Here is a 13,603-nt window from a genome sequence, read left to right as displayed (position 1 = left end):
TAATTTTGTCTGTACTTTCCTGTAATGTTTTCTTAGTTGTTTCAATTACAAGCAAATTACTAACTTAAATCACAGCTACTAGGAAAAAGCAGTTTCTGAAGATGAATACATGAACAACGCTTATTTATTCTATTTATTTTTATTAAGTTTTTTATTGAGAAAATGTAATGTATCTTGTCAATTAAAGGTCGAAAAAAAATGTTTGCGGAACGGTTTTTTTGTTTTCTTGTGTTGTGTGTATTTCGGATATTCTGTGGCCTTAGCAATTTACATAAGCCTTGGCATATGTCTTTCAACGTATATATTCCCTGAAGTGTTAAAAATATTAAAGTAACTATTTACAAATGTGACAAATACTTGAACTTGACTAAATTCAAAGATACATAAACTTGTTAGTAACCCCTTCAAGATGGCGGCGCGGTTGACGTTTAGCAGAACCGCCCCTAGTCGTGCACTGAAGTATCACGTGTCATGTGGCGCGCGTGTCATGTGAAAGGTAGCGGAAGTGAATAGGGGAAAACGCACAGCTCAGCAGGCGAGGCAAGGTCCAGATCCTCTCTGCAACTCTGCATGCAAAAAGAAAAAGTGCAGAAAAATGTGGCTGGTGAATTTCGTGTGTCTTGCTGCTGTGTGGAAATGGTGCGAGTCAGTGGACAGCGGGATGCTTTTCCCTCGGGAGTCTCTGTCGCGAGAGGTGAAGGAGCTGAACGGACTGTGGACATTCAGAGCTGACCTCTCTCCCAACAGGAACCAGGGTTTCGACCAGTTTTGGTTTAAACGTCCATTAGCAGAGGTATATATATATATTAAAAAACACGTGTGTTTATAACTCCTACAGATCAGCCGGTGCAGTGGTGGGACGATATGACTGACGATTATATCGCGATATTTCACATAACGATATGACGATATGTGTTACAGTTATTGGAGTGGGGTACTGTTATAAATTGTAATGTATGGATCCAAATTCTAGTCCAATCCGAATGAATACGGATTTTTGTGCAAGGGTACCTCTATTGAGTTTGAAAAGTTTTGCCAAGAAAGTAAAAATCAGATTGAAATCTAGGTTCATCCTGCAACAAGATGAACAGAGTAAAGTTTTGGCCTAAACGTTGCCCTGTTATGTGCAAATCTGGCCCAGTGAATGCCAGGAAGATGTGCTTTTAGTCTTATTTTGGCTCTTTTGTGGGAAAGGTGTACAAGCTTTTGTATTATCCGTAGTGATAAAAATGATAGCCTTGTGGTGTAGGAGGTGGTGTAGCGTCACTCCATCTCTAGGACTGTACTGATCTGATACCAAGTTGTAGGATGCCTGGGTCGATCCTGAATATGTTATTATCCCAGAATTCAGTGCAAAGGTGCTCAATTAACACGGCAAAATGTTTATCTTCACCACAACTCACACATGCTCACCGTGTCCTTTTCTGTGCTTGTGTCAAACTCCAGTCTGGTCCGGTCATTGACATGCCAGTGCCCTCCAGCTTCAACGATTTAACTCAGAGCCCTAAACTGAGAGATTTCATCGGCTGGGTGTGGTACGAGAAGGAAGCATGGATCCCTCAGCGCTGGCTTCAGGACAAGGACACCAGGATTATGCTCAGAGTTGGAAGTGCTCACTACTATGCAGTGGTTGTAAGTTCAGAGAGTTTGTGACTTGCTTGTTGATGCACTTCGTTCACAATGCCATTTTATTTGTAGGACATGCATGTGTGATGGATGGATGGATGGATGGATGGATGGATGGATGGATGGATGGATAGATAGATAGATAGATTGATTTGATTGATTCTTTATTCATCCCAAAGGGAAATTTACAGAATCATCTACAGAATTAGATGCACACACTCTTTAAAAAAAATATCATAGTTATACAGTTTTTGATTCATTTTTCATTGAAGTGATTGAAGGAAAAAGGGAATTTTTGGGGATTTTGTGTGCAACCTCGTACTTATTCCCCAGAGGCACAGCAGATAGTCAAAGGAGTTCCTGGAGACGAGTTAGGAGAAATATGTATATATAATATAATTTTTGCCATGTATCTTTTGTGAGAAAGTACCAAAAGAAAATAATATTTTTCCCTTAAAGAGTGCTCTTAATTTTGGAAACGTAGCCATCATTTGTATAAGCAAACAGAATCAAAATCTTTATTAAATTTATTATTAACTGTATTATTAACTTATTATTTATTATTAACTGTATTTGATTCAAAATGAATCAAAAACTGTATTTATAATAATGAGGCTTGAATTAATTATTGATGCCAAAAGTCATCTTTCAGGCAAAATGAGAGAACATTTTTCGTAACTGTTTAATAACAGATTAGCAAATTATTTTATGTTGCCAGTGGGTGAATGGGGTCCAGGTGATGGAGCATGAGGGCGGCCATCTTCCCTTTGAAGCGAATATTAGTGATGTGATCCGGATGGATGCGAGTATGCCGTGCCGTATCACCATCGCCGTTAATAACACCCTGGATCTGCACACTCTTCCACCGGGAACCATCCAGTACATGAACGATCCTACCCGGTAAGAGCTTTACACCATTACACACGGACCTCTGACTGGAATATGACGTGTGACAAAATCCCGAAGACAGATTTATACCTTTTTATATACAGTTATGTTTAATGTTATGAAGACACGTTGGTTCCTGTTATCGCTTACTTTATAGCAGCTGTTAACAGTCTCTGTCTCTCCTGAAGTTAATATATTAAAACCTGCAGCATGGCGTGTTAGCAAGCACAAAGTCCTGAAGACTTTTCTGTCTGCAAAACCCTGATACTGGAAAATCTCCTTACTAAAAGCACCACCGTATCGACAGTTATTATTTTTCTTAAATAACAAATTTATTAACACATTTATTATTAGCCTTAACAAGTGCAGATGAATGAGCAGTGACTATAGAAACAGCAGATTAGATGCAATATAATGCCAAAAGTTTTGGGACGTCATGCACATGAAATTAATACAGAGTTGACCCGCCCTTTGCAGCTATAACAGCTTCAACTCTTCTGGGAAGGCTTTCCACAAGTGTGTTTATGGGAAATTTTGACCGTTCCTCTAGAAGCGCATTTGTGAGGTCAGGCACTGATGTTGGACGAGAAGGTCTGGCTCGCCGTCTCCGCTCTAATTCATCCCAAAGGTGTTCTATCAGGTTGAGGTTCTATCCGCCTCCTTCTGTAAAAAGCGTCCACGCTTCATTTTTTGGATATAGAGCACCATCTGGGTATTAGTAGGGCACGGAATCTCTTAATTTCCCAGGATGATCACGCTACATGAACTGCACACACTGATGCTAAACATTTTCTCTTATTTTTCTGTTGCCAGATATCCTGCAGATTACTTCGTTCAAAACACCAACTTTGATTTCTTTAACTATGCGGGAATACATCGCTCTGTGTTATTGTACACAACGCCCAAGGCGTACATCGATGACATCACTGTGACTACTTCCTTCTCAGACAGTACTGGTCAGTGATATAAAGGTTTTCTTCTTGCATCAACTTGATTTGTTAAGCAAAGAATAATCTTAGCATTTTTTGAGGGCTTCCTCTGGGTTGTCTGGTTTCCTTGCCTATTTCATTGTGGGGTGTTTAGAATCTGTCCCTAGTGTATGAATGGGTGTGTGATTGTACCTTGTGCGTTGTGCCCCGAGTCCACTGGAATAGGCTCAAGGTTCCCTGCGACCCTGTGTAGGATAAGTGCTTCAGTGAATGGACGGATTGTTCACAAAATGAGCAGATGTTTGTTTGTTGCAGGGTTTGTGAAATACAATGTGACACCAGGGGGCAGTGCCAAGCCCTCTGTAAAAGTCACTTTAATGGATAAAGATGGAAAATGTGTGGCCACTGCGAATGGAACCCTTGGAGTACTCAAAGTGCCCGAAGTCAACCTGTGGTGGCCGTATCTGATGCACCAGAACCCAGGATACCTGTACTCCATGGAGGTAAGGGAAGTGTGAGTGCTGGGTGGAGGTGATGGTCAGATTTATGAGCTTATCTGCCAGAAGACCAAATAAATTATACAGGACAATGCTAAATAATTTTTTTGTGGTTTAGTTCTGGCTGTAGCATGTATTCTGAACCCATATTGACACTATTAGCATTTAGATTCTGAAAATGTGGGAAGATTAGGAAGCCCTGCCTTAATAAATTATGGAATACGATTGCATTGATGCTCAATCAGCACTTTTAGATGTCTGACATGGATTATCTGTGCGTCACACAGGTTCAGCTCAAAGCGGAGAGTGGTGTGGATTACTACACGCTGCCGGTGGGTATTCGCACCGTCAGCGTCACCAGTACACAGTTCCTTATCAACAACAAGCCCTTCTATTTCCATGGAGTCAATAAGCATGAGGATTCAGATGTGAGTACCACCAGAGGGCAGCAAAACTCCTGTTATACATTTTATGACAACCGTTTGAGCTGGACTAGAACCAGTTCTCTATCATTTAACGTGTTGAAGTGAATCAGTAAACTGGGTTTCGGATTGTCTGAGATGAGGCGACGGCATCTCTTCCTCTTTGTGTCTATTATTTTACTATCTTTTGAGGATATGGTGATCAGTGTTGCAGTGTCTGACCAAAGAATATACACTTATATGGCCAAAGGTTTTGGAACACCCATCCAAATCATTGAATTCAGGGGTTGGGCTTGGCCACTCAGTTCCAGTGAAAGGAACTTCATCATACCAAGACATTTTGGACAATTTCATGCTCCCAACTTTGTGGGAACAGTTTGGGGATGACCCCCTTCCTGTTCCAACATGACTGCACACCAGTGCACAAAGCAAGGTCCATAAAGACATGGATGAGTGAGTTTGGTGTGGAGGAACTTCACAGAGTCCTGACCTCAACCCGATAGAACACCTTTGGGATGAATTAGAGCGGAGACTGTGAGCCAGGCCAAAATTGGGACGTCTGGACCTTGCTTTGTGCACCGGTGTACAGTCATGTTAGAACAGGAAGGGGTCATCCCCAAACTGTTCCCACAAAGTTGGAAGCATGAAATAACCCAAAATGTGTTGGTATGCTGAAGCATTAAGAGTTCCTTTCATTGGAACTAAGGGGGGTGGGGGGGTGTGTGTTCCAAAAACTTTTGGCAATATAGTGTATATAATTAGCTGCATCCTTAATGACAGACTACACACTATGTATGTACGCTACCATCTAGTCTAGTCTACGAATTTTAGAAGATTAATATAATTTCAAATGGAACACTTGCTGTTCTTTGCTAACAGGAAGTATAAGCCATTGAAGGTAGTCAAAAATAACGTCAAACATGTAATATGGCGCCGCTAGATTTAGCTGGAATATCGTGAATTTTTAAAATGATGAAAAGTAAACACAACGTGAGCTAATTTTAAAGACATTTGAAAGATGTCTTGTCCACTGGAGTGTCCTTGGCTATCTTTAAAAAATTCTCATCCAGCATCAGCGCCTGTAGCTCCGCCCCTTTTCTGCTGCATAAGCAAAGCTGAGAGCATGAAGTGTCCAACACTTCCTTTTTTTTTTTCCGTTTGAATAAGTAGTGCATCGTCATCATCCAGGTACCTGAAGTGCACTTCTTCTTGTTGAACACACTATTTATACTACACAGTGTTGTAGAATTGTGCATAAATTTGCGAATTAGGATGCAGCTTTAAATGAATGCTCCAGCAGTTTGTAAGCAATTACTGCAGCTCCAAAATCTACTAGCTGTAAACATGTTTCCTCTTGCGCTGTAGATTCGAGGAAAGGGCTTCGACTGGCCTCTCGTCGTGAAAGATTTCAACCTGATGAAGTGGATGGGTGCAAACTCGTTCCGTACTAGTCACTACCCGTATGCTGAGGAGATCCTGCAGATGGCTGACCGCCATGGCATCGTGGTTATTGACGAGTGTCCCGGAGTGGGCATCAAAGACATGTAAGCTGTGTTAAGTACGACACAACGTTTAATATGTATAATTGCTTGATTTAACGATTTGCTTCCTCCTCAGACGCAGCTTTGATAATACGTCACTGGCCCATCACCTTGTCGTCATGAAGGAGCTGCTGAGACGGGATAAGAATCATCCCTCTGTGGTCATGTGGTCTGTAGCCAATGAGCCGGCGGCTGAGATGCCTCCAGCAGGCTACTATTTCAAGTATGAATTAACAGTAATACCTAAAAGCTCATTATATATTATCTTTAACATTTCTTTTTTGCTCAAGAAAGACATTTCTCAGATCAGATATTGAATAGAATTCACAGACAGGGCTTTAAAGTGGCAGTGTGAATACAGAAAAGATCCCAAATAAATGATAAACATTTTACATTTTCATAAAGTTTTATTTTTTATCTAATTATTAATAAATATTCCAGTTGCTTAATCATAGGTCATGATTAGTCTCTAAAGGTTGAGCTGTGGTTTATGTGGTATTATAATAATTTTTATAACGTATTATACTAAGGTAACTAATCATTTATGTCTATGGGCTTTAAAGAAATTGTTAGTCATATTTGTTTATCACCTGCAGCTCCTCACAGTCAATTTCCAGATGTTTCCCCATTTTGTCGCCTTGAGGCTCTTGATCCACTTGGATGATGTTTTAAATGAGCTGAATCAAAACATTTCCTTGAATAGGCTAATGTATCCGCTCTTTATTTTTTAAACATGAGCCCTCACTTCCTGTCATGGAAAGGCTTTTTGAAGGATTTTGGCTTGCGTTCAAACTTCCTGATTTGTTGTGTGTGAAACGTGTGAAAGGTGTTTTAATTCTTCAGGGGAATAGAAAATAGTGTCTGATTTATGTACAGCATTTCTGTAATGCACTATTAATGCCAAAAGTTTTGGGGCGTCTGCCTTTACATGCACATGAATGTAATATGGAGTTGGTCCACACTTTGCAGCTATAACAGTTTCAGCTCTTCTGGGAAGGCTTTCCACAAGGTTTTATGAGTGTGTTTATGGGAATTTTTCACCGTTCCTCTAGAAGTGAGGTCAGGCACTGATGTTAGACGAGAAGGTCTGACTCGCTCTAATTCATCCCAAAGGTGTTCTATCAGGTTGAGGTCAGGACTCTGTGAAGTTCCTCCACACCAAACTCACTCATCCATGTCTTTATGGACCTTGCTTTGTGCGCTGGTGTACAGTCATGTTGGAACAGGAAGGGGGTCATCCCCAAACTGTTCCCACAAAGTTGGGAGCATGAACTTGTCCAAAATGTCTTGGTATGCTGAAGCATTAAGAGTTTCTTTCACTGGAGCTAAGGGGCCAAGCCCAACCCTTGAAAAACAACACCTGAATACAATGATTTGGAGGGGTGTCCCAAAACGTTTGGCAATATAGTGTATTTATTTGTGTGTATGTTTACATACCTTCATCTTTACATTTATATAACTAAGAGACAATAAGCTTCCTATTGTAAAGCATAATAATCATTTATTGTGTGTGTGTGTGTTTTGAATACATTCTTGTTTACATTCATATAACTTTGGAATGAAGCTTCCTATTATGAAGCTTCTTTGTGTGTGTGTGTGGGTGGGTGGCTCCAGTTCAGGTTAAGTGACTACAGGAATGCTTTCAGGTCAGATGTACACACCCTACGCTTCTTATTCACACACAGCATTAAACAGGTGGAGCTCGAATACCAGCACAGTCACAGGCCACCCTGCTGGGATTATTCCTTAACACAAGCAGCGAATTCGCAAAGGCATTCAGCCGTCATTAACGTGACATTACGGCTCAAATGAGTGGTTCCTACGTTGATCCAGCAGCCTGGGGCTAGTCTGCAAAAGTGCTTTATAGGCAATTTAACAGCACAGCACGCTGATGTTTTCTTTTTTCTTTAAGGGAAAGAAATTGAAATGCATTCGTTTGCTTCTTATAAACCAGCTTAAACCCTAAATGGAATGATTTTGAGTCGCTTTTCTTTTCTCTCTGCAGACAACTGATAACGTACACAAAATCTTTGGATCCGACGCGTCCGGTGACCTTCATCACAGACAGTAACTATGCCAGAGACCAAGGAGTGAGTCTGTATTGTCGCTTTTCATTTTACATCAGTTCTTCCTTCTGTCTTTTATAATAGTTTATATGAATATTGAGTATATATTGAGAAACCTACTACAGTCCATGGCCATAAGAGCTAAGAGTTGCATAAGAGCTATCTACTACTGTCTGCGTTATTAAGAACACCATCCTAATACTGGATAGACTGTCTTCAGTCTCAGAGCAACCTCAGATTTATGTGGCATGAATTCCAAAAGGAGGCGATAACATTCCTTTGAGATTGCGTTGACATGATTGCTGCAGATTCGTCACACTTTTGCACGCAGATATTACATAAAGAAGTCCAGCGCGTGCAAGAAATACATTGCCCACACTGATCAGGCATAACCATTATGAGCAGAGAGAGGTGAAGTGAATAACAATGATGATCTCCTCATCATGGCACCTGTTGGTGGGATATATTAGACAGCAAGTGAACATTTTGTCCTCAAAGTTGATGTTAGAAGCAGGAAAAATGGACAAGCGTAAGGATTTGAGCGAGTTTGACAAGGGCCAAATTGTGAGGGCTGGACGACTGGATCGGAGCGTCTCCAAAACTGCAGCTCTTGTAGGGTGTTCTTGGTCTGCAGTGGTCAATATTTATCAAAAGTATCCTTTAAGTTGCAACTTGCAGAATTTAAAGGATCTGCTGCTAACATCTTGGTGCCGGGTACCTTCAGGGATCTAGTGGAGCTTTTGACCATGAATTCGGATTCCATATCATATGTCTACACAATATATTTATGGAAAAAATGAGTCAGCACTTTTTACTGCTCAGTTTCACTTCCTCATGCCAGAGTTGACCAAGGCTGAAACGGCACGCTCGGTATCACGTCTGTCGACATGCCCGCAAGCTAGCTCAGGAATTTTAGCCTGAAACTCTCCGAACTCTGATAAGCAAATTGCTATGGTTAGCAAGACTGCATAGAAATATGGTCATGCTGGACTTTGTGTATTTTTTTTTGTGTGCATTTTCTAAAATTCGAAACCAGAGCACACTTTAACTTACTCTGGCCTTTCAAACTTTTTTTTTTTTTTTTTAAGCCAATGGGTCATTTCTAGGTCATATGACATTAGTATCAGGTGTGTGGTGTAGCATGAACCAAAAAGTGAGCAGAAACTGAATTATGTGGTTTTATTAGATGCATGCTAATGATGATGTTCTCCATCAAGTCATAATAGAATCGGTTCTGTCTAAAATGCAAGTACACCTCAGAAAAGGTTTTGAATCTCTTGGGGGAAAAAAGAGTTTGTCCTGGCCACAGGAGATCATGAGATGGCATCTTGATGACGTCATGACTATCTAGAAGCCAAAGGAGCCAATTGTGCTTTCTGGTTGGGAAGGATGGTATGATCTGTCTGTCTTTCTCTCTCTCTCTGTGTCACACTCAGTGACTCTGGTCAATCATGGGTGTCTATGAGCTCATGTATGTGGAAGAGGGCAGATTACACTTTGCTCTGAGTGTGTTATACTGACTTGTGGTCCAGCACGAGTCAGTATTATGATTAGAAGAAGTTGGCTGGCAGCATGCATCTAGAAGGAAGAATGTGATTGTTCACCCTCAAATGTGGTTAGCTGTCAGGTGACTAAATTGGGGTGAAAATGGGGAGCCCTCTGGCTTGGGTTTTGTGGATAGAAAGTTCAGGAAGCTGAAATGCGGCCATTATATGGGGATTTTCATACCGTAAGTAGTCCTCAAGTGTGATAACCTGTCTTTAATTTCATTTTATTAACCTTACAGACAAGACTGAACCTTATGTTTAAGCCTGTACTGTATTTCCTCAGGCTCCCTATGTAGATGTGATCTGTGTGAATAGCTACTTCTCCTGGTACCATGACCCTGGGCATCTGGAGGTCATCTCCATCCAGCTACAAACTCAGTTTGATGACTGGTATAAAAAATACAAGAAACCCATCATACAGAGCGAGTACGGGGCAGACGCTGTAGCAGGCCTACACAATGTGAGTAATAATTCTGTTGAAATCATGTATGTAGTAGCTTGGGGGATTCCTCTACATGGTGAAATTTTGATATTTATTTCTACATGTAGTTCCTAATAATTATTATAGACCTTCCTAAATGAAATGTGTCTAGAAAGTTATATATTCTAGCAGTTTGTCTGGATACTCCTAAAATGAGACGAGCGTTTTAAAGATTTCATTCCAGTTGCAGCACAGGAGCATTGTGGACATTTTAGCTGGAGGTTTTAGAAATATTTAGGTTGAGTGGTTTTAGCACATTTGTCCATCAGATTCTTTATTTTATATATATTCCTTATTTTATTCTATATATTTTATAAATTGTTGTATTTTAAAAATATACAGATGATATAGATGTTAAATTAAATAGTAAAAATTTATAAAAAAAAAAAAAAAAAATATATATATATATATATATATATATATATTTTACAAATGTTGTATTAAAAAATATACAGATGACAGACATCAAATTAAATGGAAAAAAAAAGAATAAAAAAATTATAAAAATATTCAAAATTATATTTAAAAATAATTTTAAATTTATAATATTTAAAAAAATTATATATTTATATATACTTCAAAATGTTGTGTTTAATATAGTATTATAGGTTTATATTATAGTAATATTGTATATTTATTGCGTGTAATTTTTATAAGTTTTTTTTTTCTATTTATTTTTTTATGTCTGTATATTTATATTTAAATTGTTCTTATACATCTGTTCTAGCCCTAACATATGTTTTAGTATCCTTGATACTACAGTACAAATCAGTACTGTTATTATAACTAATATTAAGTGAAATCTTAATCTCAGATGACCAGTCCACATGGTCTACAACTCAAGCTTTGCATTTTAAATGACTTTTCCTTTTTTTTTGTTTTGTTTCTTTTAGGATCCCCCGTCTATGTTTACTGAGGAGTACCAGAAAACCGTCCTGCAGAACTACCACAGAGTGTTTGATCAGAAGAGGAAGGACTTCGTTGTGGGAGAGCTCATCTGGAACTTCGCAGACTTCATGACAGCTCAGGGTAAAAAAAAAAAAAATAAATAAATAAATAAATAAAAACCTTTTTCTGCTTATTAGCAAGAACTGATTATTATTCTGTATTGCTCCAAAGCTATTGTAGTTAGCGGGAGCTGTGTTTGCTACAGCACATGGACTACTTCTTAATATAAATGCAACTTTAAATATCACCCTGGCCTGGTTTTTTTTTTTTTTTCTTTTTTCTTGAGTCAGAATAAGATTAGTCTCACAGAGACTCTCTAAGTGGAGAATCAAGTTGATTTGCCTGGAGTCTGGGTGAGATTCTCAGCATGGTCAAATGAGTGTCACGGTTAGGATCTTAGTGACACGGTTATTTAGTACAGAAGTAGTAGATGATGTTGCAATGAGTGTGGTAATTGGTGCAATTTAGAACTGCATGAATCCCATAAGAGCAGCGTCATGGAGAGAGAGAGAGAGAGAGAGAGAGAGAGAGAGGACAGGCTGCAGTTTTATATTAAAGGAAGTTAAAGTAGTAAGGAAATGACTGTTCGTATCTGCTGTAAGATAAGTAACCTGTTTTCAGGAATATTCCACAACACATCTATAAACAGATAATCGTGTCACTTTTCAAGTTTGATTTAGACTGAAAGGGTGTCCGTCTGAGCCTAGATACCATCGGGACTAGGATCCTGATGTGTAGTGCCAGAATGACCTCAGTTTACAAATAGACCAGTTTCATTAACATACTAAGGTCTACATAAACTGCCTGCTCTGGGTCATGGGGGTTTAAAATTAGGCAAGACTTTATTCTTTCTTCTTCTTTTTCCCCTAAATGATCTAATAAAATGTCATAGAATATAGCACAGACAGCTACAAATAATAATGTACTAACGATGTAACAGAAAAACCTTTGCCCTATATGAAGTTTTAATGCCTCTGCTCACTGGGTGAGAGGGAAAGCGTTCCCCTGTCAATAACAGCAAGTCAATAGTGGGCATCTGTGGGCTCATGAGGGCAGATCCAGAGGGCGGTGTTTTCCTCTGCTTTAATTCAGTTATCCAGTTATCATTATATTTTCATAGCCAATAAGATTAATTTTTAAAAAAATTTCCGATGGTGGAAAGAGAGAGCCAAATATTCCTGTAGATAGTAGTAGTGATGTGATACACCCTGCAATGTTTATAACAGTAATAAATATAACTCTGTGCTTCTATGATTTATGGCTTAGTTAATCCCCCTTCTCTCTCTCTCTCTCTCTCTCTCTCTCTCTCTCCAGGTATCACTCGTGTGGTGGGCAACAAGAAGGGCATGTTCACTCGGCAGCGGCAGCCCAAAGCAGGAGCTTTCCTTCTGAAAGAGCGCTATTGGAGGATCGCCAATGAAACAGGTGTCCTGTCTACATGGGCCAGATACCCCTGCCTGTGAAGCCTCCACTCTGGCTGCCATGTTGTGTGTGTGTGTGTGTGTATGAGAGAGAGAGAGACTACAAATATGAGCTGTGAAAAAGAGTCGAAATCTTTCATACGGTGCCTTTAAATTTAAAAAAATTTTAACATCATTTTTAATAAAGCAGTAAAGCACTTCATCTTACTGTGCACAAATCAGCACGAATGTCGTAGGTGTTAATGTAGGAGGTTAATAACACTAGTACTGCTTAAACAATGGCACATTACCCAAGCTGGGTCAGCAGATGCACTATATTTTCTTCTCACTATATCCTCAGGTACCCGAAAATCCATGTTCAGTGACCACGCAATGAACTTTCATCACTGTAACATGACCAAAGTGCATGATTAGTGTTCTCCGAGACCTGCATTTCTGTTTCTCCCCTAATGGTTTAGATTCACATTGACATTTTGTTGTCGGTGTCAAACGAAGACTTTTTATCTGAACAATGTTATTTTGAGGCATCTCCGTTTTAGGAACATAATCCGACGTGACTGTTACATCTCCAGTTATAATAAGTATTTCACTTCTCTCTTTGTTTTTTTTTTTTTTTGTTGTTGTTTTTTCCCGTGACGTTCCAGACATGACTTGCATTCCGGCCTTGTTCCCGACCCTGAGAGCAGTAATTATTTATATATATATATATATATATATATATATATATATATAAATATATTTATGTATATATATAAATAAATAAATGCCTACATGCAAATATTCAACATTGCTGTTTAGTGTGAGAGGAATAATGTGACAGGTTTTATCACCTCTGCAGTAAGATCAAGGTTCTACACCATTATTTTTAAATGCACATACAATTTATGTTAAAGGAGTTCTGGAAACCCAGTTAAGCCTACACATGCTGCCTTTATTTGTGCTTCGACTCTTCCAACTTGCACACATTCCTGCCCAACAGGTGAAGACACACCCTGTGATGCTGTATATCATTATGCTGGTTTACTAACGATTTACTCACTAAGTGACTCGATATTCTTCTTCTAATTTGTGAGGATTATCATTGAACCAGGACCAGGATTTACTAGTAGTCCTGCTTTTATATGACGTTTCTGATGGGGGAAAAAGGTGTATTATTAAATGTGAATGATAAAGCTGGGCATGATTAGCAGATATGGTTTGGAGGAAAAGGGCAAAATGTTCTTGCTGTTTGTTTCAT

At 39.2% G+C, this 13,603-nt stretch overlaps 1 protein-coding gene across 1 annotated transcript; it reads left to right on the top strand.

Moving 5' to 3' along the window:
- Nucleotides 1-506: 506 nt before the first annotated feature.
- gusb (glucuronidase, beta) lies at nucleotides 507-13,073 on the top strand. Its single transcript, XM_058382965.1, has 12 exons — nucleotides 507-793; nucleotides 1,447-1,632; nucleotides 2,345-2,526; nucleotides 3,328-3,470; nucleotides 3,759-3,946; nucleotides 4,228-4,368; nucleotides 5,728-5,906; nucleotides 5,980-6,126; nucleotides 7,909-7,993; nucleotides 9,800-9,976; nucleotides 10,891-11,026; nucleotides 12,260-13,073. The coding sequence occupies exons 1-12, from the start codon at nucleotides 596-598 to the stop codon at nucleotides 12,406-12,408; spliced, it is 1,911 nt and encodes a 636-aa protein (XP_058238948.1). The 5' UTR covers nucleotides 507-595; the 3' UTR covers nucleotides 12,409-13,073.
- The last annotated feature ends 530 nt before the right edge of the window (nucleotides 13,074-13,603 follow it).

Source organism: Hemibagrus wyckioides, linkage group LG28 (assembly GCF_019097595.1).
Source record: "Hemibagrus wyckioides isolate EC202008001 linkage group LG28, SWU_Hwy_1.0, whole genome shotgun sequence".
In the NCBI taxonomy this organism is placed as follows: Eukaryota; Metazoa; Chordata; class Actinopteri; order Siluriformes; family Bagridae; genus Hemibagrus; species Hemibagrus wyckioides.
The sequence above is the reverse complement of the archived record's forward strand: the minus strand, read 5'-3'. Positions and strand labels throughout refer to the sequence as shown.

What these genes read in the sequence shown, in the direction of transcription:
- gusb (XM_058382965.1), top strand. Translation starts at nt 596, where the DNA reads ATGTGGCTGGTGAATTTCGTGTGTCTTGCTGCTGTGTGGAAATGGTGC. An exon ending in TACATGAACGATCCTACCCG is followed by an intron (nt 2,527 to 3,327) that starts GTAAGAGCTTTA and finishes TTCTGTTGCCAG; the next exon opens with ATATCCTGCAGATTACTTCG. An exon ending in AGACTTCATGACAGCTCAGG is followed by an intron (nt 11,027 to 12,259) that starts GTAAAAAAAAAA and finishes CTCTCTCTCCAG; the next exon opens with GTATCACTCGTGTGGTGGGC.